This window comes from Anabas testudineus, chromosome 18 (assembly GCF_900324465.2).
Source record: "Anabas testudineus chromosome 18, fAnaTes1.2, whole genome shotgun sequence".
In the NCBI taxonomy this organism is placed as follows: domain Eukaryota; kingdom Metazoa; phylum Chordata; class Actinopteri; order Anabantiformes; family Anabantidae; genus Anabas; species Anabas testudineus.
Window position 1 is genome coordinate 5,166,876 of NC_046627.1, and position 23,332 is coordinate 5,190,207.

At 42.8% G+C, this 23,332-nt stretch overlaps 1 protein-coding gene across 1 annotated transcript in view; it reads left to right on the plus strand.

Moving 5' to 3' along the window:
• Positions 1-18,387, plus strand: part of LOC113168130 (NLR family CARD domain-containing protein 3-like) — a 43,972-nt gene extending 25,585 nt beyond the window's left edge. Inside the window, exons 7-9 of the mRNA XM_033326644.1 lie at positions 16,083-16,256; positions 17,630-17,676; positions 17,837-18,387. Coding sequence (XP_033182535.1) covers positions 16,083-16,256; positions 17,630-17,676; positions 17,837-18,360 — 745 coding nt within the window. The 3' untranslated portion in view covers positions 18,361-18,387. The remainder of the gene's footprint in view (positions 1-16,082; positions 16,257-17,629; positions 17,677-17,836) is intronic.
• The last annotated feature ends 4,945 nt before the right edge of the window (positions 18,388-23,332 follow it).

Here is a 23,332-nt window from a genome sequence, read left to right on the forward strand (position 1 = left end):
ATGACATTTATACACAAGAGACTCAGAAGAAATTGTTTTTTTTTTAAACAAAAATACTACGAAATTGGCAGTAAATCAAACTAAATGTCAGCATACAAACTCCACAAACAAAGGCTAGAAAACACAATATATACGATAAAGAATCCACTTACTAAAATAACTGAAAGTAAGTTACAGAAAATCCAAGAGAATTTTGAATTATACTATCAAGCACTAAATTCTCAACCTCAAGCTCCTAATGAGACACAAATTGAAGATTTTTTGGGAACACTAGAACTTCCAGTATTAACGGAACCTCATGCAACCAATAACGACCAAAGAGCTGAATCTGGCTATCTCTAAATTAAAGGTGGGGAAATCCCCAGGCTTTGATGGCTTTACTGCGGAGTGGTATAAAACCCTTAGGGGAGAATTATCCCCTCTTTTACTAAAGATATTTAATTGGATTATTCAGAAAGAAGAAATCCCCCGCTCATGGAGGGAAGCAATAATTTCAGTTATCCCTAAAGAGGGTAAAGACAAAGTTGTGCCAACTACCGGCCCATCAGTGTATTGAACTTGGATTACAAACTTTTCACAGCAATAATAGCGCGGAGGTTGGCAAACTATTTACCTGAATTGATCAATTTAGACTAAACTGGTTTTATTCAACAAAGACAGAAATGTGATAATGTAAAGAGGTCACTACATATAATAAGCCAAATAGCCATGAACAAAACCAAGGCCATTGTGGTGGGTCTAGATGCAGAGAAAGCATTTGATTCAGTCAGATGGCTCTTCCTTTACAAAGTACTGGCAAAACTTGGTTTCAAAGATAATTTCATAACATTAATACAAATGTTATATGATTATCTGAGAGCCTATATAAAGATAACATTAACTTTCCAGCTCCTTCCTTGTGGAACGTGGCTCTAGGCAAGTGTGTCCAATAAGCCCCCTCCTCTTCGCTCTTTATATTGAGCCTCTTGACCAACTAATAAGGCAGAATGTTAAGATAAAGGGTACCATTGTAGCTGGGCATGAACAGAAAGTAACAATGTTTGCAGAGGTTTGGTTTTGGTTTTGGTTTTCTTGGAGCCTGACAATTTACTGATCAAGGGGTCAGGGTATAAACTGAACATATCCAAAACTCAGGTGATGACTTTGAACTATACGACATCCAGATCTCAGAGATAAATTCGATCTCAATTGGGACATGGACTCTTTAAAATACCTTGGAATAACTCTTACAAAGGCATTTCTGAATTACAACAGCCAAATTATGAACCTCTATCTACAGCAATTAAAACGGATTTGCAAAGATGGAACTTAATTCCCTTCCTCAATCTGAATTCAAGGATAAATGCATAGAAAATGAACATCCTACCACGTCTAATATAATTATTTAGAACCCTACCAACAAGAGTGAGTGAGGAGTGACGGACAATTTGGGGAATGGGATACATTGATCTCTCATTTCATTTGGCAGGGAAAGAGACCCAGAATCCGCTACTCTACTTTACAGTTAAATAAGGAAAAGGGAGGAGCATCCCTACCCTGCTTACGATACTACTACTATGCTTCACAAATAACTCCCATGCTGCATTGGTGTAATCAAGATTACAAAGCTAACTGGAAGACAGTAGAACTAAGCATCTCCTCAGAATTTCCCCTATAAGCCACAATTGCTGACAAAAGACTTGCAGACCAACTGAAAGGGCTAAATCCCTGGATAAATCAAACTCTCAAGATATGGCAGAAAGTAGTTAAATTATATGGAATAAGTGCTATGCTTAAAATCTTTCGATGGTATGCCTACAATACAGACTCCCCCCCCCAAACAAATATGCTCCTAGCAGCCAGCAAAAAAGCAATCACAAGAAAGTGGTTGAACCCATCCCCACCAACATTAGAAGATTGACTTGATACAACTCTCGAAATCTTTAAAATGGAGAAATTGACTTACTCATTTAGAGGAAGAAACCTCCAGCAGAACCAGGCTCATAGTGGGCGGCCATCTGCCTCGACCAGTTGGGGTGAGTGAGAGAAAGAGAGAAAAGAACAGCTGGCAATAAAGACAACAACAAGCATCAAGAACATTAGGCAGATGAACTGGATTCTGGAGATGTACAGCTCCAGGCCGAGGATACCTGCAGAAAAGTACAGAGAGAGGGAGACAGAGAGGAGGAAACACAACTAAAAGAGAGAGAAGACACAAAGTTAATGGCATGCAATGGTGGCATTTGCATTGATACAGGAGAAAGGAGAGAGGAGAGGAGCTCAGTTTGTCAGTAGAGGTCCCCCAGCAGACTAAGCTATATCAGCATAACTAAGAGATGGTTCAGAGTCACCTGATCCATCTCTAACTATAAGCTTTATGAAAAAGGAAAGTTTTTAGTCTAGTCTTAAATGTGGAGAGGGTGTCTGCCTCCCGAACCTGAACTGGGAGCTGGTTCCACAGGAGAGGGGCTTGATAGATAAAGGCTCTGTCTCCCATTCTACATTTGGAAACTCTAGGAACCACAAGTGAACCTGCAGTCTGAGAACGTAGAGTTCTGCTTGGAAGATATGGAACTATGAGGTCTTTAAGATAAGATGGAGCCTGATTATTAAGTGATTTATAAGTGAGGAGAAGAATTTTAAATTCAAATCTGGATTTTACAGGGAGCCAATGAAGAGAAGCTAACGTTGGAGAAATATGATCTCTCTTGCTAATTCCAGTCAGAACTCTGGCTGCAGCATTTTGGATTAACTGGAGGCTTTTTAATGAGTTATTGGGACAAACTATTAATAATGAATTACAATAGTCCAGTCTGGAAGTATCAAATGCATGGACTAGTTTTTCAGCATCACTTTGGGACAGGATGCTCCTAATTTAACAGTGTTTCTCAGGTGAAAAAAGGCAGTTCTAGAGATTTCTTTTATGTATGAAGTGAAGGAGATATCCTGATCAAAGATAACTCCGAGGTTTCTTACAGTATTACTTGAGGCCAATACTAAGTCATCAATGGTGAGAACGTGATTAGACATAGTGTCTCTGAGATTTTTAGGCCCAAACAGTATAACCTCTGTCTTTTCTGAATTTAGGAGAAGGAAATTGGAGGACATCCAGGCCTTTATGTCTTTTAAGCAGCTTGAAGTTTGACTAATTGATTAGTTTCTCCTGGTTTCATAGATAAGTATAGCTGGGTATCATCTGCATAACAATGGAAATGTATAGAGTGTTTCCTAATAATATTGCCTAAAGGGGACATATATAAAGTGAAAAGAATCGGTCCAAGCACAGATCCCTGTGGAACTCCATAGCTGACTTTGCTGTGCATGGAAGACTCATCATTAACGTGTACAAACTGAAATCTATCCGATAGATACGATTTAAACCACTCTAGTGCTGTTCCTTTGATTCCAATGACATGTTCCATTCTGTGTAATAAAATGTTGTGATCTGTAGTGTCGAATGCAGCACTAAGATCTAACAAGACGAGTATAGAGAGTATTCCATTGTCTGATGCTAATAGAAGATCATTAGTGACCTTTACCAGTGCTGTTTCTGTACTATGATGTACTCTAAATCCCGACTGGAAATCTTTATACAAGTTATTGCTACGCAGGTGGTCGTACAATTGCTTAGAAACTTTTCAAGGATTTTAGAGATAAAGGGCAGATTGGATATTGGTCTATAATTCACTAACACCCCTGAGTCCAGAGTAGGCTCTTTGAATAGGGGCTTGACTACAGCAACCTTAAAAGCCTGTGGTACGTAGCCTATTTGTAAAGACAGATTGATCTGATATAATATGGACGTGCTGATCAAAGGTAAGACATCCTTGAGGAGTCTAGTCGGGATGGGATCTAAGAGACATGTTGATGGTTTAGAGGAATTAATTACTGAAATTAATTCAGAATGATCTACGGGGAGGAAGCAGTCTAAGTACGAGCGTGGATCTAGAGTTGTTGTACAGTCCATGCTATATGCAGGGACGATCTGATAAATTTTTTCTCTAATAGTTATGATTTTATTTGTAAAGAAATTCATGAAGTCATTGCTGCTGAGAGTTGAGGGAATACTAGGCTCAACCGAGCAATGACTCTTTGTCAGCCTGGCTACAGTGCTGAAAAGAAATCTGGGGTTGTTCTTATTTGCCTCTATTAATGAGGAGTAATATGAAGTTCTAGCTTTACGCAGGGCTTTTTTATATATTATTAAACTATCTTTCCAGGCTAGGCAATATTCATCTAAATTGGTGGAACGCCACCTCCTTTCCAACTTACGTGATTTCTGCTTTAAGCTACGGATTTGGAGATGATGGATGAATTGTACCATGGAACTAACTTCCTCTGACTCACTAGTTTCTTTTTCAGAGGAGCAAAAGTATCAAGTATTGTTCCGAGTGACGCAGCATGATTATTAACAAGATAGTCGACTTGTGCTGGAGTAACATTGAAATAACTGCCTTCCTCTGTGTTGGTACATGGCTCTGAAATAAAAGATGGAATCAGTTCCTTAAATTTGTCGACAGCATTTTCACATAAACATCTACTGTAGAGAATCTTATCTGTAGGTTTAGTAAAGTCTGGTACTGTAAATTCAAATGTAATTAAGAAATGGTCAGATAAAAGAGGGTTTTGGGGAAAAACTATTAACTGATCAACTTCCACACCGTATGTCAGAATAAGATCAAGGGTGTGATTAAAACAGTGAGTGGGTTTATTTACATTTTGGGTAAAACCAATGGAGTCTAATAGTGAATTAAATGCAGTGTTGAGGCAGTTATCATCAACATCTACATGGATATTAAAGTCACCCACTATAATGACTTTATCTGCACTAAGAACTAAATCAGATAGAAACTCTGAGAATTCTGTTAAAAACTCAGAGTAAGGGACAGGAGGACGGTACACAATAACAAACAGGACTGGTTTTTGATTTTTGCTGTTAGGATCAGAGAGGCTAAGAGTGAGGCTCTCAAATGAATTAAAACTATGTTTAGGTCTGGGGTTGATTAACAAACTTGAGTGGGAGATTGCTGCTACTCCTCCACCCCGACCTGTGTTTCTAGGAACATGATAATTAACATGACTTGAGGGGGTCGACTCATTCAGAGAGACATATTCATCCTGCTGCAGCCAGGTTTCAGTAAGACAGAATAAGTCTATTTGATGGTCAGTTATCAAATCATTTACTAACAGGGATTTAGACGAGAGAGATCTGATATTTAAAAGTCCACATTTGATTGTTTTCTTGTTATTTTGTTCTAAGAGAGGAGTCGTCTTTATTTTTATTAAGTTTTTATGAATTACTCCTCTTGTGTTAGTTTTAGATATAAATAATTTAGGTAGTCTGGGAGCAGACACTGTCTCTATAGGGTTATGGTAGTTTTTGGGGGGTGACGGCTGTAAGGAAACTGCAGAGAGGTGTGTAAGACTGCGTCTCTGCGTCCTGGGCTCCACTCTGACATGTCAGGGTTTAGGTTGTCTAATAAACTCTGTCATATTTCTAGAGAGTTGAGACGAACCATCTAAAGTGGGATGGATGCCGTCTCTTCTAATCAGCCCAGGTTTAGTCTCTGTAGTCCACATTGTTAGCGGGACACCACTTAGACAGCCAGCGGTTGAATGACGTCATGCGGCTAAACATGTCGTCACTGGTCAGATTGGGAAGGGGTCCAGAGAAAACTACGGAGTCCGACATCGTTTTAGCAAAGTTACACCGATTCAACGTTAATTTTAGTGACTTCCGATTGGCGTAATCGGGCGTCATTAACTCCTGTGTGAATTATTATCTTACTATATTTCCGTTTATCCTTACACAGGAGTTTTAAATAGGACTCGACGTCGCCCGCTCTGGCCCCAGGAATACACTTGACTATGGCCGCTGGAGTCTCTAACTTCACGTTTCTGACTATGTGTGACCTGTGGTATCATGTCTTCGAATGACCACTCGGAGCTGCTCTGGATGTCGGTAACAGCAGGTTTATTCGGCAACTGTAGTTTCACAAGGGATTACAAAGACAAAATGGATCATGTGCTGTGGGTAATCTGCTCGTGCGCTCCGTCTCTCGGGAAATCCTCCGCGCTTCTTAAGATTACCCATTCATAGTTCAATACAGTCTGCAATGTGATCATATAGTGGACTATGTGTTTACGAAAAGGATAAAAATAAATAAACAAATTATTCTAACCTTACAACAGTAAAAATTAATTAATACAAAATAAAACATACCTACAGTGTAGCTTACACTGGACTGTTACCTTCTTATATTTTCATTACAATATGAAACACTTGACAACAAATTACAGCTCCACTTAAAACATGTAACTGAGCCAGATAACAAATATAATCTTAACCACATTTTTACAATATAAACATTATCAAACAACAATGACATACCTGTAGTTTCACAAGGGATTACAAAGACAAAATGGATCATGTGCTGTGGGTAATCTGCTCGTGCGCTCCGTCTGGAGAGATAGCACCATTAGAGTTAGCTAGTTAGCTTAAGGCTTCGACATTTCAAGCTAATACACACACAAAATGGTTCACAAGTCAACAAAATCACGGCGAAAACAATCAACAAATCGCTACTATCAGCCTCATAGTGCTGGTACAACTTTTATATACTTTTAATAAAGTTTACACACTTTGCCCAGGGAGCACATTCACAAGCACGTTACCTCTCGGGAAATCCTCCGCGCTTCTGAAGATTACCCATAATCCCTTGGTTTTACTACCGAATGTATGTGCAACATTTTACCAGCAGGTGGCGAATTGCCCCTTTTAGCTGGATTTAACCAGCATACACTTTAACTATGTTACATACACCCCCCTAAATCCAGCTAAACTTTGGCACAGTGCATCAAGAAAAAAATTACAACTAAAACAGGCAAGATACGATAAGTGTGAACTCGCCAACGTGTGTCAATAGGAGCAGTACTAGTACTCGTCAGTTAGAAACTTCTCACTCAGAGATATGTCAATAAAAGGTTGGCCAAACCCTATACTAACACAGACGTAAAAGATGCCGTATACACCCCTCATATTGCAACCATCGCTCCATAATAGAATAACTGTATAAAGTAAACTCAAGCAAAATGCGCATGAGCAAATCCATCACACACATATTACGCAGAAAACATATTCCTCACAAAAGAGAACAAGGAATCAACAGTAGACATTGAATCATCCACATCCTGCTTATTCATCTCACAAATCAACCGTACAGGAGGCTTCACAGGTCCTCCAAACCCAGTGCAAAGCGGGGCCGGCCGTGCGAAAACAGTGTGCCCCGAATGCTCCTCAACAGGTGAACCCAAACGACCACCACATGCACCCCCAGGGGGCAAAGCACCATCCGGCAGGGGCCGCGGAGGTACACATGAGTCACAGCCACCTTGGGGCCCGGGGGAAGGAGCCCGGAAGGCCTGCCCCCGGGAGTCAGGGGAATCCGACACCACAAGCTCAGGCTGCGGGACAACAACTGACTCAAACTCCAGATCCCCAGCTTCATGATTTGAGCAGTCAGCTTGACTGATGGCCTCACTCACGACATATGAGTCAACATCATCATCCAGTTGCGAAAGCCAGTTAAGAGTCTTAGTCCTACTGTCCATATCAGCAGCCATCACCACTTCCTGCCGCTCACTCACAGGCACTGAAGGAGAGTCCAGGTTGTCAACACTGTCAGCAGAGAGAAAGCTCACAGGAAGGAGAAGATTTCTGTGAACAACTTTCTGTCTCCCTGTCACAGGATCGCTGATGCTGTACACATTTATCCCAGGCTTAACAGAAACCACCTCATAAACTGTGGATTTCCATTTATCAGCAATCTTCCTCTTTCCTCTCTCACCTCGGTTCGCGAGCAGCACTCTGTCACCCACAACCAGTGGCGAGCCCTTCACCTTGCGATTGTAGTTTGTAGCTTGACGTGCCTGTTCAGCCGCACTGTTCTGACGAGCAATGCGAGCAGCCTCAGACAAATCTTGTCTCAAACGAGTGACAAACTCATGATGGTCAACAACAACCGTGTTTGGGAGAGCATGTTGGAACACAACATCCACAGGCAGACGTGGAATCCTCCCAAACATGAGGAAGAAGGGGGCAAAACCAGTTGTCTCATGCTCAGTGCAGTTGTAACAAAAGGTCAACATTTGAAGCATCTGTGGCCATTTGGCTTTGGACCGGGGAGGCAGGGCTCGTATCATGCTTCCAAGAGTCCTGTTGTATCGCTCAACAACTCCGTTTCCCATTGGGTGGTAAGGAGTGGTATGTGACTTCTTCACACCAGCCATCTCCAACAGCTCTTTAATAAGCTGGCTTTCAAAGTTGGCTCCTTGATCTGAATGGATACGTTTGGGGAATCCATAGATGGAAAAGAAGTCATTCCAGAGGCGAAGAGCAACCTGTTTTGCCGACTGATTCTTGCAAGGAAATGCATGTGCCAGTTTAGAGAAATGGTCTGTAATGACCAAAACATCAACACATCTTTTCTCAGTTTGTTCAGCAGTCCAGAAATCTATACAGACAAGTTCCATAGGTTCAGAAGTGCGGATGCTTTCAAGAGGAGCACGATCATTGGGGTCCGGAGTCTTTCCAGCCAAACAGCGGAAACAGTGTTTCACATGGTTGATGATATCCTTCTCCATTCCAACCCAAAAGAATCTTTGTCTGGCCAGAGAGAGTGTACGAGCTTGCCCTTGATGACCAGCTGAGTCATGAAGGCCTTGGAGAACTTGTTTCTTGAGACAATCTGGGACAAGAAACTGGTTGATCGTCATGTTCATCTGCTTATCCTTCTTAACTTTGTACAACATGCCGTCCCTGACAACGAGTTTGGGCCAATGTCTTAACAGTGTCAATACCCCACGGGGCTCCCTGGCACGCTCACGTCTTGTTGGTCTACTGTGGCGCTGGACATAGTAGAGCACTCTGCTTAGAACAACGTCTTGTTCTTGAAGATTAGCCAGTTCACTCTTTGGACGAGCGGGTGGATGGCCAAAATCAGTAACCAGAGGGGAAGAAGGCACAACACCCCTTGCTTGGCTCACGCCACCAGAGCTATGAGCATCGAACACTGCCTGGACTTCATGAGGTGTGAGGGAACCCTGAGAAGGCAAAGAGTGAGCGGAATCTGACTCTGACTGGTCAACAATTAACTGGCAGTTAGTAGTGCACCTAAAAGCATCCTGTACTGTCCTATCTGCTATTCCACTCATCTCATTTAACAGTGTGGTATATGGCTCAGTGACCAGCCGGTGGCCCACACATGACTGTACAAATGGCTCCCTGCTCAACGCATCAGCTACCACATTCTTTGTACCAGGAACATAGTTCAGGTCAAAACTGTAAGCAGCAAGCTTTGAAACCCATCTCTGCTCACATGCATCCAACCTGGGCTTTGTCAAGATATATGTTAAGGGGTTATTGTCAGTCCAGACTGTGAAATGTCCCCCTTTTAGCCAGTGGCTAAACTTATCGCACACTGCCCATTTCAGCGCTAGGAACTCCAGACGGTGAGCAGGATAGTTCAGCTGTGAATGAGAGAGCGTCTTACTGGCAAAAGCTACAGGTCTGGCCATTTTCCCATCAGGAGGCAGCTGTGAAAGCACAGCGCCCAAACCATCAAAGGAAGCATCGATCGCCAGAATGAATGGTGCATTGAAATCTGGGTGAGCCAACGTGACACCGTGCACTAAGTCATATTTCAGTGTGGCGAAAGCTGCTGCACACTCATCAGTCCAGTCACTTGGGGAGAGCTTCACATGACTCTTTTTCATCCTTGGCTTGCGGCCTTTGCCCTTCTTGTGTGATGTAGCAGGCTCAGACACAAGATTAAACAGCGGCCTAGCCTTAGCAGAGCACCTCTCCAGAAAGTGATGGTAGTAGAGGACCATGCCCAGAAAAGATCTTATTTTCCTAGCACATGGAGTTTTCCCATCAGACTCCATCAAATCACTCTCCTGTACATCATTTATAGCCTGCACCTTGCTGGGATCTGTTTTAACACCTTCCTCACATACGATGTGACCCAAAAACTTGACAGACCTGCGAAGGAAGTGGCACTTTTTAGGTGAGAGCTTCAGGTTATTGGCAGCGAGGCGAGAGAAGACCATCTGCAGACGCTGGAGTGCAATACTTTCAGACGGGGCAAAAACCATGAGGTCATCCAGGTAGCAGAGCAGGCTTGTGAAGTTCTCATCACCGAAAATGGACATCATCATACGCATAAAAGTTGCAGGGCTGTTCGTCAAGCCTTGTGGCATTCTGTTATACTCATGAAGACCAAATGGGGAAGAAAATGCTGTGTATTTTTTGTCGTCTTCATGTAGAGGCACATTGTAGAACCCTGACGTGAGGTCCACGGTAGAGAAGAATGCGTTTCCACCAAGAGCAGCGAGAGCATCAGCTTGATGTGGTAAAGGATGAGCATCCTTCACTGTCCTTGCATTCAGCCACCTGAAGTCATTACAGATGCGAAGGTCACCATTAGGTTTGACAACCAGAACAAGGGGTGAGGAATATTCACTCTGAGATTTACGAATAATCCCCAATTCCTCCATATCAGTCAATGCAGATCTGAGTTTTTCATAGTGGCAAGGAGGGACACGCCTGTATGGGAATCTGAATGGCCTGTCATCCATCAGGCGGATTCTGTGCACAAAATCCTTGGCCTCACCACAGTCCATTTTGTGCTTTGAAAAGATTGACTCATACTTTTGAATAAGCAGCATCAACTTATTTTTCCACTCCAAAGAAACCTCACAAGATGAAATATCCAAATCCTGCAGACCCATTTCATTCAAGGCACATGAGATCTCCTCCTCACTCTTTAGGCCTGGCACTGAATTGTTTGTGTATTGTGCATTTAATTGGACCTGCTCAGGCTCTGGAAAGTCATGCACCGAAAGGCATGCAGACACGTCAGCTACTTTTGCATTTCGTTTTATGGTGAGTGTCTTTTCAGTGGGGTTCAGAATCTTAACAGGGACCCAGCCATCACCTGATAATAGGGTGACAACCCTTCCTACCATAATTTGTGCAGGTCTGGACTTAGATTGAGTTGGTTCCACGACGACAGCGGCGTGTATTGAAGAGGGGTCAGATGGAGGTAATTTGGCCCACACTAAATGTTCAGACTTGGGCTGCAAGGTCACACTTCTTTTGAGTTTAGCCGTGCCTAGCTTTTGTGATGCAGTGCTGGCGTTCCATCCTGTAGAGCTTGAGAGCAGAGACATCAGACGTGGTATTTTGTCATTCAGCTCACCAGTCACAGAGGATGGAGTGTCCCTGTCCTGGATGGTCTCTCGCATCTGTGAGATGAGCCACTTAATGGCATTACTACCAAGAATCATCTGATCACCCTGGCCCGGCACTACTAGGACAGGGATGACAACTTTGTAACCATAAACCGACACTGTGAGGTCATACATGGAAGATGGTGTGACAGGGTGACCACCACAACCTACAATGACAAAGTTCTCAGCTGACTTCTTCACAATGCCAGGAACAGTCTTAGAAAGAACAGCATCTGCCTCCTCACTTATAGTACATGCCATAGACCCGCTATCAACTAGAGCCTTAAGAACATGTCCATCATCAACAGTGTAAAACAGACTATCAGTATTAGAAAGTCTTTGCAGACCTTGCACAATCACATTTTTATTCGATTGCACTAGCCTATTGTGGGTGCTGCACAAAGTCTCTAAATCGTCAATATCTGTTAAATCCAAAGAGGGAGGGTCATTCACTCGATCTGCGCTGTCCTCCCCTGCACGCAGATCCTTCAGTTTTCCTGATTACCATGAAGCGGGGGCTGTCGGGCCGCATGGCAATGTTGTCTAGCATGGCCAGGCTGATGACACAGGAAGCACAGCTTATGCTCCCTGCAGTGTGTGAGGCCAGAGTGAGTAGCATCACCACACACCGAACACGGAGTAACATCCAGGCCCTCAATCTTTTGAAACCTGTTACGGCTACCCTGTCTTCTGTTGGGCTGAGTGTAGTCTGAACCCTGCAGCAACACTTTTTCCAGCATACCCATCAGCCTCTCCAGCGTAGAATTGTCCTGTCCTAATGAGTGTTTATGTTCAACATTGTTATCCAGAACTGGCTTAGAGCTAACTTCAACCCTGTTCATGTTCACTCTACTACCACCTTCAGCTGTGGACCTAAGCCCTTTGTCTAAATGGTACTCATCTAGCACTTCCTGAACTTCACGAGCAGACCATTTATCAAGTGTCTTTGACCTGAAGGTAAGAGCTAAGTCTTTATCAGGACAGTGTCTGATAAACATGTGTGTAACCTCAACACCGGGATTGTCAAACGTTTTGCCCTGTTCTTTCAGACAACCACTGGCAACATCAGCAGCCTTATTCAGCCTCAGCCAATATTCATATGGATCTTCTCGTTCTTTAGGTAAGGTGCAGTAAAAGTCAGCCAGGGGCACTGATGAACACTTGGTGAAGCCAAAATGCCTGCGTAGGAGTCCATAAATGGCCTCAGGGTTATGCCTAACATCAGTTTCTCCATTTCTTATTCCAAATTTCACAACATCCTTTGCCCTGCCTCTCAGGTGGATGAGTATTTCCTCTGCTTGATCTGTCTTTTGAATGCCACTTTTCCTGATGTACGTTTCCATTGACTCCACCCACTCATCAACAGATAGTGTGTCAGACCTCTCACCACGGAATACAGGTGGGTCTTTGATTTCTCTTTGAGGAATTAGCTGAACTTGGGTGAGGTCTAACTTGGAACCATTGTTGGGCTGTTTGTCATTGAGTGAATCATTTGGGCTGGCATTCACACTGGCTGTGTAAGCTGGTGTGCTGAGGTGTGTCATTATACTATCTGCAAGTTGTTGGCCTATGCGCTGCACAATGGTGCTCATCTGGTCAGATAGTGTCGCATTGTTGCAGGGAGGGTCTGGGCCCGCCGTGCTGGAGCATTGTGGCTGGTGCAACTTACTGTTAGGCTCTCTGTTTGGTGACACACTATCACTGTTGTCTACAGGAAGTTGCACAGAATTAGCATGAACTGCAGCGAAGTTCCCTTCATGATCACCCAATGTGAATGGAATAGGCGTACTTAAACCTCTACCTATACCTCTACCTCTACCTATAGTCAGAGGAGTCATTTCAGAGCTATCGAACCTACTAAAACTCATGCTTAGCTACACAGTTCAGAGAAGTATAATATCAGTCCCAGAAAAGGCACACAGTTCACCTTTATAGCTCGGATAAACCTGGAATTCACTTATACTAAGCCAAAGAGTGCAGCTCCTGTCGGTCGTGCAGTTGAGAAGACATGTTCCCGGTCCGGCGTAGTCATGGACGAGTCACGGCACCAATGTGACCTGTGGTATCATGTCTTCGAATGACCACTCGGAGCTGCTCTGGATGTCGGTAACAGCAGGTTTATTCGGCAACTGTAGTTTCACAAGGGATTACAAAGACAAAATGGATCATGTGCTGTGGGTAATCTGCTCGTGCGCTCCGTCTCTCGGGAAATCCTCCGCTCTTCTTAAGATTACCCATTCATAGTTCAATACAGTCTGCAATGTGATCATATAGTGGACTATGTGTTTACGAAAAGGATAAAAATAAATAAACAAATTATTCTAACCTTACAACAGTAAAAATTAATTAATACAAAATAAAACATACCTACAGTGTAGCTTACACTGGACTGTTACCTTCTTATATTTTCATTACAATATGAAACACTTGACAACAAATTACAGCTCCACTTAAAACATGTAACTGAGCCAGATAACAAATATAATCTTAACCACATTTTTACAATATAAACATTATCAAACAACAATGACATACCTGTAGTTTCACAAGGGATTACAAAGACAAAATGGATCATGTGCTGTGGGTAATCTGCTCGTGCGCTCCGTCTGGAGAGATAGCACCATTAGAGTTAGCTAGTTAGCTTAAGGCTTCGACATTTCAAGCTAATACACACACAAAATGGTTCACAAGTCAACAAAATCACGGCGAAAACAATCAACAAATCGCTACTATCAGCCTCATAGTGCTGGTACAACTTTTATATACTTTTAATAAAGTTTACACACTTTGCCCAGGGAGCACATTCACAAGCACGTTACCTCTCGGGAAATCCTCCGCGCTTCTGAAGATTACCCATAATCCCTTGGTTTTACTACCGAATGTATGTGCAACATTTTACCAGCAGGTGGCGAATTGCCCCTTTTAGCTGGATTTAACCAGCATACACTTTAACTATGTTACATATGGAGCTGCCAATAACCAGAGTGGGTTTCTCAGCAGTGTGTTGCTGAGTGGGGAAAACCGGTTGGAAACGTGAACCTGGTCGTGGTGAACCTTGGGCGAGTGTCTAGGGTTATGCTTCCTACGAACCGTCACCCAGCCGGCCTGACTTCCCGGCTGCTCGGGAACTGCCGGGGGACAGCTAACAGGAGCTATGCTAACAGGAGCTATGCTAACAGGAGCTATGCTAACAGGAGCTATGCTAACAGGAGCTAGGCTAAAAGGAGCTAGGCTAAAAGGAGCTAGGCTAAAAGGAGCTAGGCTAACAGGAGCTAGGCTAACAAGAGCTATGCTAGCTGGCTTGTTTTCCACGGTGCGGAGCCGCGTCTCTAAATCAGTCAGCCTCGCCTCCAAAGCTGCAAATAAACTACATTTATTACAAATTCCCTTCTCACTAAAGGAGGCAGAGGAAAAACTAAACATATGACACACTGAGCAAGAGAGAGCAGGAGAAGAAGAGGGAGAAGAAGAAGAGGGAGAAGCAGCCATGGCTAACAGAGTTTAGCTAACAGACCTCACAACACAAGAAAACAAGAGTAATAAGTATTATGAACGGTCCTTAAGCAACACAGGTGTATGTTATAACTCTTACGCCAGTAGTGCTTTTCACTAACACTATGAATTTAGCTTAAAGTTTGTTAAATTTAGCGAAACAAACAGAGCAACTGAAAAGCGAGTCAGCGTCGACAACAGGAAGAGATACGATACGATACGCCTACCGTAGGAGGAGCAGCCGTCAAACTCAAGTAGGCTACGATTCTTTTGACTTTATATATGTCCCCCTTAGACAATATTATTACGAAACACTAAATAAATTTCTATTGTTATGCAGGTGATACCCAGCTATACTTATCTATGAAACCAGGAGAAACTAATCAATTAGTCAAACTTCAGGAATGCTTAAAAGACCTAAAGACCTGGATGTCCTCCAATTTCCTTCTCCTAAATCCGGACAAGACAGAGGTTATACTGTTTGGGCCTAAAAATCTCAGAGACACTATGTCTTATCACGTTCTCACCCTTGATGACTTAGTATTGGCCTCAAGTAATACTGTAAGAAATCTCGGAGTTATCTTTGATCAGGATATCTCCTTCACTTCATACATCAAAGAAATCTCTAGAACTGCCTTTTTTCACCTGAGAAACATTAAAGTTAAAATTAAGAGCATCCTGTCCCAAAGTGATGCTGAAAAACTAGTCCATGCATTTGTTACTTGGGAATGGGAGGCAGAGCTTTTAGCTATCAAGCCCCTCTCCTATAGAACTAGCTCCCAGTTCCGGTTCTGGAGGCAGACACCCTCTCCACATTTAAGACTAGACTTTCCTTTTTTATAAAGCTTATAGTTAGAGATGGATCAGGTGACTCTGAACCATCTCTTAGTTATGCTGATATAGCTTAGTCTGCTGGGGGACCTCTACTGATAAACTGAGCTCCTCTCCTCTTTCCTTTCTCCTGTATCAATGCAAATGCCACCATTGCATGTCATTAACTTTGTGTCTTCTCTCTCCTGTAGTTGTGTTTCCTCCTCTCTGTCTCCCTCTCTCTGTACCTTTCTGCAGGTATCCTCGGCCTGGAGCTGTACATCTCCAGAATCCAGTTGACCTGCCCAATGTTCTTGCTGCTTCTTGTATATACAAACTGCTTGTTGTTGTTTTTGTTGACTGCTGTTCTTTTCTTTCTCCTCTTTCCACTCACAAACTCACAAACCTTGCACTGTAAAGTGCCTTGAGATAACTTCTGTTGTGAATTGGCACTATACAAATAAAACTGAATTCAATTGAATCAAATTCATACATTTGTGTGTCTGCAGACTGTCAGGCTGTCTGATCACAGAGGAAGGCTGTGCTTCTCTGGCATCAGCTCTGAGCTCCAATCCCTCCCATCTGAGAGAGCTGGACCTGAGCTACAATCATCCAGGAGACGGAAGAGTGAAGCGGCTGTCTGCTGGACTGGAGGCTATACGCTGGACACTGGACAATCTAAGGTATGAAGAGGCCTGCTGCAGCCACAGACAATGTCTGATGAAGGATAGTAGGGATTTCAATGATTAATCATTTCTTAATGTTAATAAATTAATCAATTCAAATGTATATTAGCTAATGATGCAGAAGATGAGGACGTGAGATGTAATTGTCAGAAAATGTCTCTGCGGTATGTGGTTGCACAACTAGGTGGTGCCTCCGTTTATTTTGTGTACTTGTGTTAATGTGCACTGCAGCAGAAAGTCGTTTTGTGCTGGAAACATTTCCTCTCAGCTGATGACAAATCTTCACTGAAGCATTTTACATTCAGCAAAGAAAAGAGGGGAGCTCCTGTAATTCTGACTTCAGCGTCTCATTCTGACTTTGGGAACAAATCTCCTCATGATGAAATCAGGTGTTACATTAGATTATGTGAACTGAGCAAGAATTTCAGCTTTACTGCCACTACCAGTGTTGATAGATCTCAGGAGAGAAACCAGCAACCAGGTCTATGAGAACAAGCCCAAAACAAGCGACTGGGCTCTAAAAGCCAACAGAAAAAGCCCAACACAGGCAGCCTTATCCACCTTATAGGTAGAGTTTCAATCCACAGAATGTAAATGAATGAATATCAGAGGATTGAATCAGGTCACAGCATCATGTCTCTGTCTCCTCAAATAGTGATGATTGAAGCATCTTCACCTTCCTGAGATCCTGATCTTGTCATGATGAGATATATAGGAGACAGTAAATCAGAACTAGAACATGTTCATTTCATCATTACAATCTGTCAAAGAGGAAAAACTCCTTGTTGTTCCCAGATGAAGAATTAGTTTGTGATTGAATGTTTTTCTCCTCAAACTCCTGTTTTCACTTTCTGTCTCTGGCTGCTCCAACAAATCTGACACCAAATCAGATGAAGCCACAAAGTCTGTGTGTAATGATCAATATCCAGTAGCTGTAGGTGAACTAGACTTCCTCTGAACACAGGACAATGTGTGAAGCTGAGATCAGTCCACAGACATTAGAGAGAGGAAAACACACACACAGAGTCCATGTATGTGGAGTTGAGCCTCTTGGACTTTGATCTCCAGTTTCCTGCTTCCTGTGGTGTCACATTAGTTTGTCTGGTGACAGAGTGAGACTGAAAGCAGGTGTCTGACACCAAAACTGCTGTGAACTAGAGAATTGAAATCTTTCCTCCATGTCACCTCCCTGCTCCGTAGAATTCCAAGATAAGGACTCCAATTCCTTAGTTGTTCGCTGAATGTCCATCCCTACATACAAGCCTCCATTAGAACAGAACCAGAACACACTGTGTGTATGAGAGCCATGTAATGTCCATGTGTGCATGCTGAAAGAGAATGTGCTGCTCTGACCCCCCTCCTCCTTTCAGGGTGGAGCCTGGTGGAGTCCGATGGTTGAGACCAGGTCTGAGGAAGTGTAAGTGTGTTTTTAATGAGACTGATGAAAACAAAGCAGCAACATTCAACCATCTTCAAACTGTCACATCACTCATTCAAATCCCTGATGTCATGAGTCCTCATCAAACTGATGATAGATTAATAACTGCAGCTGGATTGTGTCTTGTTCTCTCCATCAGATTTCTGTCAACTCACCATCGACACAAACACAGTGAACAGAAAACTACGACATTCTGACAACAACAGGAAGGTGACATATGTGAAGGAGGATCAGTCATATCCTGATCATTCAGACAGATTTGACCAGTGTCCTCAGCTGCTGTGTAGTAATGGTCTGACTGGTCGCTGTTACTGGGAGGTCGAGTGGAGTGGAGTCGTTTATATATCAGTGAATTACAGAGGAATCAGAAAGAGAAGAAACAGTAAAGACTGTGTCTTTGGATGGAACGATCAGTCCTGGGGTCTGATCTGCTCTGATCGTGGTTACTCTGTCTGTCACAATAACAGATTAAGATCCATCTCCTCCTCTGTCTCTAACAGAGTATCAGTGTATGTGGACTGTCCTGCTGGGACTCTGTCCTTCTACAGAGTCTCCTCTGACAAACTGATCCACCTCCACACCTTCAACACCACATTCTCTGAACCTTTTTATCCTGGATTTAGAATCTGGCCTGGTTCCTCAGTGTCTCTGTGTTCAGTGTAGTACTGAGAGTGTCGTCTTGTCAGAGAAACGTCGTCTCTATTGAACAGATAGTTCAGTCTCTACATGTCTGTCTCTTTCACTCACACACACGTTTTCAGATTCATGGATTCAATCAATTTCTTCTTGAACCAGTTCTAAATGATTCCTTGTAAACTTGTTCCTTATCCAGTCCTTTAAAGATGAAGCTACGATTATTCCAGGATCCAGATGTTGAGGACTTGTTCTGAAGTCTTGTTCTATCTTTTCTCTCGTTCTCTTTTCGATCCACTGACATTATTAGACATCAGTGCTGCTGTTCATAGTGACGTCAGCATTAATGACATGATATCCTGAAATCCTTCACAGAACTTAATCTTTTTACATTTTGTGTTACACCCTTATTCCAAAATGATTTAAAAGTAAAAAAATTCTAGAAAGAATAGTTGCTTTTCAACTTCACTCTCACCTAACCAACAATTCTCTCTATGATCCTTTCCAGTCCGGTTTTCGTCCGCGCCACAGTACAGAAACTGAACTCATAAAAATCACCAATGATCTCCTTGTTGCAGCTGAATCTGGTCTACTTTCAATCCTCATCCTCCTTGATCTGAGTGCGGCCTTTGAAACTATCTCCCATACAATTCTCCTCAATCGACTAGCCTCCATTGGCATCGCTTCCACCCCCCTCGACTGGTTTTATTCTTATCTCTCAGGCCTCACTCAGTTTGTTCGCCATAAATCTTTCACCTCCCAGGCAACCCCTGTTGCTACCAGTGTGCCCCAGGGCTCTGTCCTGGAGCCCATACTCTTCATCACCTACCTTCTTCCCCTAGGCACTATCTTTCACAAATACAATTTACACATTGCTACGCTGATGACACCCAACTCTACCTCTCCAGCAAGCCAAATTCAACACTCCCTCCCATCGCCCTTATTGACTGTTTAGCTGATATTAAACTCTGGTTAACCTCAAACGTCTTGAAATTAAACAGTGATAAAACAGAACTCCTCCTTGTGGGCACAAAATCCACACTTACCAAAGTTGACAGTTTTTCCCTGTGTATTGACAGTTTTCCTGTTTCCCCCACCCCCCAGGTTAAGAGTCTTGGTGTCATCCTCGATAGCTCCTTATCATTCCAATCCCACATCAACAACATCACCAGGTCTGCTTACTTTCATTTACGGAACATTAATTATCTCCCTCCCTCCCTCACCTCCCATACGACTTCCATCCTTGTTCATAGCCTTGTCACCTCTCGTATTGACTACTGCAACACTCTTCTCTGTGGCCTCCCCAAAAAATCACTGCTCCAACTGGTCCAGAACTCAGCCGCCCCCATCACCACCAAAACCTCAACATCCGCACACATCACCCATGTTCTACAACAACTCCACTGGCTTCCGGTCAAATACAGAATTGACTTTAAAATCCTTCTGTATGCCTTTAAGGCTATTCACAACCACACATCTGTCTGATCTCCTCCACATTGCCACCTCCTCTCGTTTACTCAGATCTACCTCCGCCATCCACCTCAATGTCCCCCCTGCCCATTATAGGACCATGGTGAACATAGCTTTTAGCCGTTCTGCCCCTACTCTTTGGAATTCATTACCACAGGACATCCGTAACACTGACTCTCTTGGTATCTTTAAATCCAAACTCAAAACCTACCTGTTCAAGATTGCCTACTCACTTTAATCTACTTTTGTACTTGTATAGTCTGTTTTTGATTTATTGTGTTAATTTATTGTTGATTATACAGTGTCCTTGAGTGTTTTGAAAGGCGCTTTAAATAAAATGTATTATTATTATTATACCGACGACAGAGAGGAAAGAGACAGACGACAGAGAGGAGAGAGACAGACGACAGAGAGGAGAGAGACAGACGACAGAGAGGAGAGAGATACAGACGACAGAGAGGAGAGAGAGACAGACGACAGAGAGGAGAGAGAGACAGACGACAGAGAGGAGAGAGAGACAGACGACAGAGAGGAGAGAGATACAGACAACAGAGTGGAGAGATACAGACGACAGAGTGGAGAGATACAGACGACAGAGAGGAGAGAGACAGACGACAGAGAGGAGAGAGACAGACGACAGAGAGGAGAGAGAGACAGACGACAGAGAGGAGAGAGAGACAGACGACAGAGAGGAGAGAGATACAGACGACAGAGAGGAGAGAGAGAGGAGAGAGACAGACGACAGAGAGGAGAGAGAGACAGACGACAGAGAGGAGAGAGAGACAGACAACAGAGAGGAGAGAGATACAGATGACAGAGAGGAGAGAGATACAGATGACAGAGAGGAGAGAGAGATACAGATGACAGAGAGGAGAGATACAGACGACAGAGAGGAGAGATACAGACGACAGAGAGGAGAGAGACAGACGACAGAGAGGAGAGAGATACAGACGACAGAGAGGAGAGAGATACAGACGACAGAGAGGAGAGAGACAGACGACAGAGAGGAGAGAGACAGACGACAGAGAGGAGAGAGAGACAGACGACAGAGAGGAGAGAGACAGACGACAGAGAGGAGAGAGAGACAGACGACAGAGAGGAGAGAGAGACAGACGACAGAGAGGAGAGAGACAGACGACAGAGAGGAGAGATACAGACGACAGAGAGGAGAGAGAGACAGACGACAGAGAGGAGAGAGACAGACGACAGAGGAGAGAGAGACAGACGACAGAGAGGAGAGAGACAGACGACAGAGAGGAGAGAGACAGACAACAGAGAGGAGAGATACAGACGACAGAGAGGAGAGAGACAGACGACAGAGAGGAGAGAGACAGACGACAGAGAGGAGAGATACAGACGACAGAGAGGAGAGAGACAGACGACAGAGAGGAGAGATACAGACGACAGAGAGGAGAGAGACAGACGACAGAGAGGAGAGAGATACAGACGACAGAGAGGAGAAAGTTGATAAAGTGACGGTGAAACTTAAAGAGGAAGAGATAAATATAAAAATGTCCAAAAAGAGAAAAGTGGACAGTGAAAATAGAGTTTTTAATTCAGAATGAACAGACTTCTTTCTGTTCATATTACTCACTGAACTAAACCAGTGTCTGATATGTTCAGAAACTGTGGCTCTTATGAAAAGACCCAATGTCAAATGTCATTATGAGACAAAACACAAAGGTTGTGAACACACGTACCCACTCAAATCTGAAGTGTGATCACAGGAAGTTGCTTGTCTCAGAGCCCAGTATGACCAGTCCACCAGGATCTTGAGCCACATGCTCAGTTTGATGTTACATAACAATAAATTAGTCAAAAGGTTTTTGATTTGTACTTAACTAATTTGATTTGACAGTCAAGTATTGATTACACGCAGGCTACTTAATAATATGTAGCAGTAAATAGACATTATAATCTTCTGGAACTTTGCTTCCAAAACATTTGTGTAACTGGACCTCTTTAAATTTTAGTTGAATACCCCTCATCTACACTTTATGTGTCTTTGTACACAGATAATGACAAAAGGAGTTAAACTGACATGTGGAATAACAAACAAACATTTAATCTATTTAGGCTTTTAAAAGACAATATTCAACATTAGTCACTTAATTTTTCAGTATTCAGCACAGTTGAGGCCGGAGAGGAGAATGAGGATGACAGCTGTATGAAAGAAGTATTGATTTGATTATATATATGAATCGAGCAGTTTAATGAAGTATTGATCATATTTATAGCAAGATATTTTTTAGCTTAAGTGTTGGAAGTGTGGTTTCCTTTCTTTGAATTAAATGATCGTTAACTACCTTTATGTTTCACATAATTCATTCACCATTTTACATTTATTTTCTGAAGCTGTTTCTGTTATTGGTTTAGAGTTCTTGCAGCTTGAGCTTGTAGAATCTGTGTTTTTCTTGTTATATGCTGACGTGTCCTCTGTTGGCATGTGTGAGCTGTCAAAACATGGAGGAGAATGTGACTCTGAATCTGTACATGTTGTTCTGTAATGATGTCCAGAGTGATGGCATTTGAGTAATAAACACCCTGAACCATAATCATTTCCACTTTTTATCTTTGAATGGATGCCAGTGGTGGTTCAATTACAGGCTTGTTGCTCTGCTCCTCCAGGTCGTGGTTCTGGTCCTTTATTCTGCTCTTCATGATCCTGATGGATGAAATCCAGCAGTAGTAGTAGACTGAAGCGTTGCCGTGTGTATTGAGCAAAAAGAGTAAAACCTGCTTTAAGAAAAACCACGTTACTGAGCTGCTGCGTCACGTGGCCATAAGGCAGCAAACTTTGTCAAGATGGAAAGAAACTTTAAACTCATTTGGATTCATGCTGAAAGAAAAAGAGGAAACTTTTTTAGTTTGGTTCTGTTTGTGTGTGATATTAGGGAAACATGGAGAAAAAGAACATTTTGATCTTATAACACCAAATAAGGTAAATGTTATTTTTCCTGTTTCCACTTTTACTCAGTTAATAATGTTCCAATTCTTTTCTGATTGACTCTTTGTTTAAATTATTTTAATGTGAATTAACTTTAGATTTTATTTGCAGGTCGAATGTGGACTTTGCTCCACAGAGCTGTCTGTACATAAACAGGATCAATGCTGAGACGTTACAGAGCACGACATGAAAATAAAGAAGGTGTAAATACTCCAGAGATGAACTCAGGTATGTTGAAATTCTCACTAAAACTTTAAAACCTTTACTTTATTATTAATAAGTTCACATCATGAAGTGGTTCCAACATGATGGAACAGCTCAGACCACATGCTGGAAGAATGAAGGACCAAAAGGAGCCAGTGTGGGAATCTGTGGCCTCTTTAAAAACAGATATCACTCCACTTACTGCTGAACACCATGAAATCAGAGGAGAAACTCTCAGCGTGCTCGCTCCTTTCAATCCAGCTACAGTGGAGCTGTCTGAAGAGAAAAGAGTCTCTGGATCCAAGGTCATTCCCATGATCCAAATGCTGCAGCATGCACTTCAACGTAAAGCCTCAAATCTAAGCACACAGACTGCAGCAG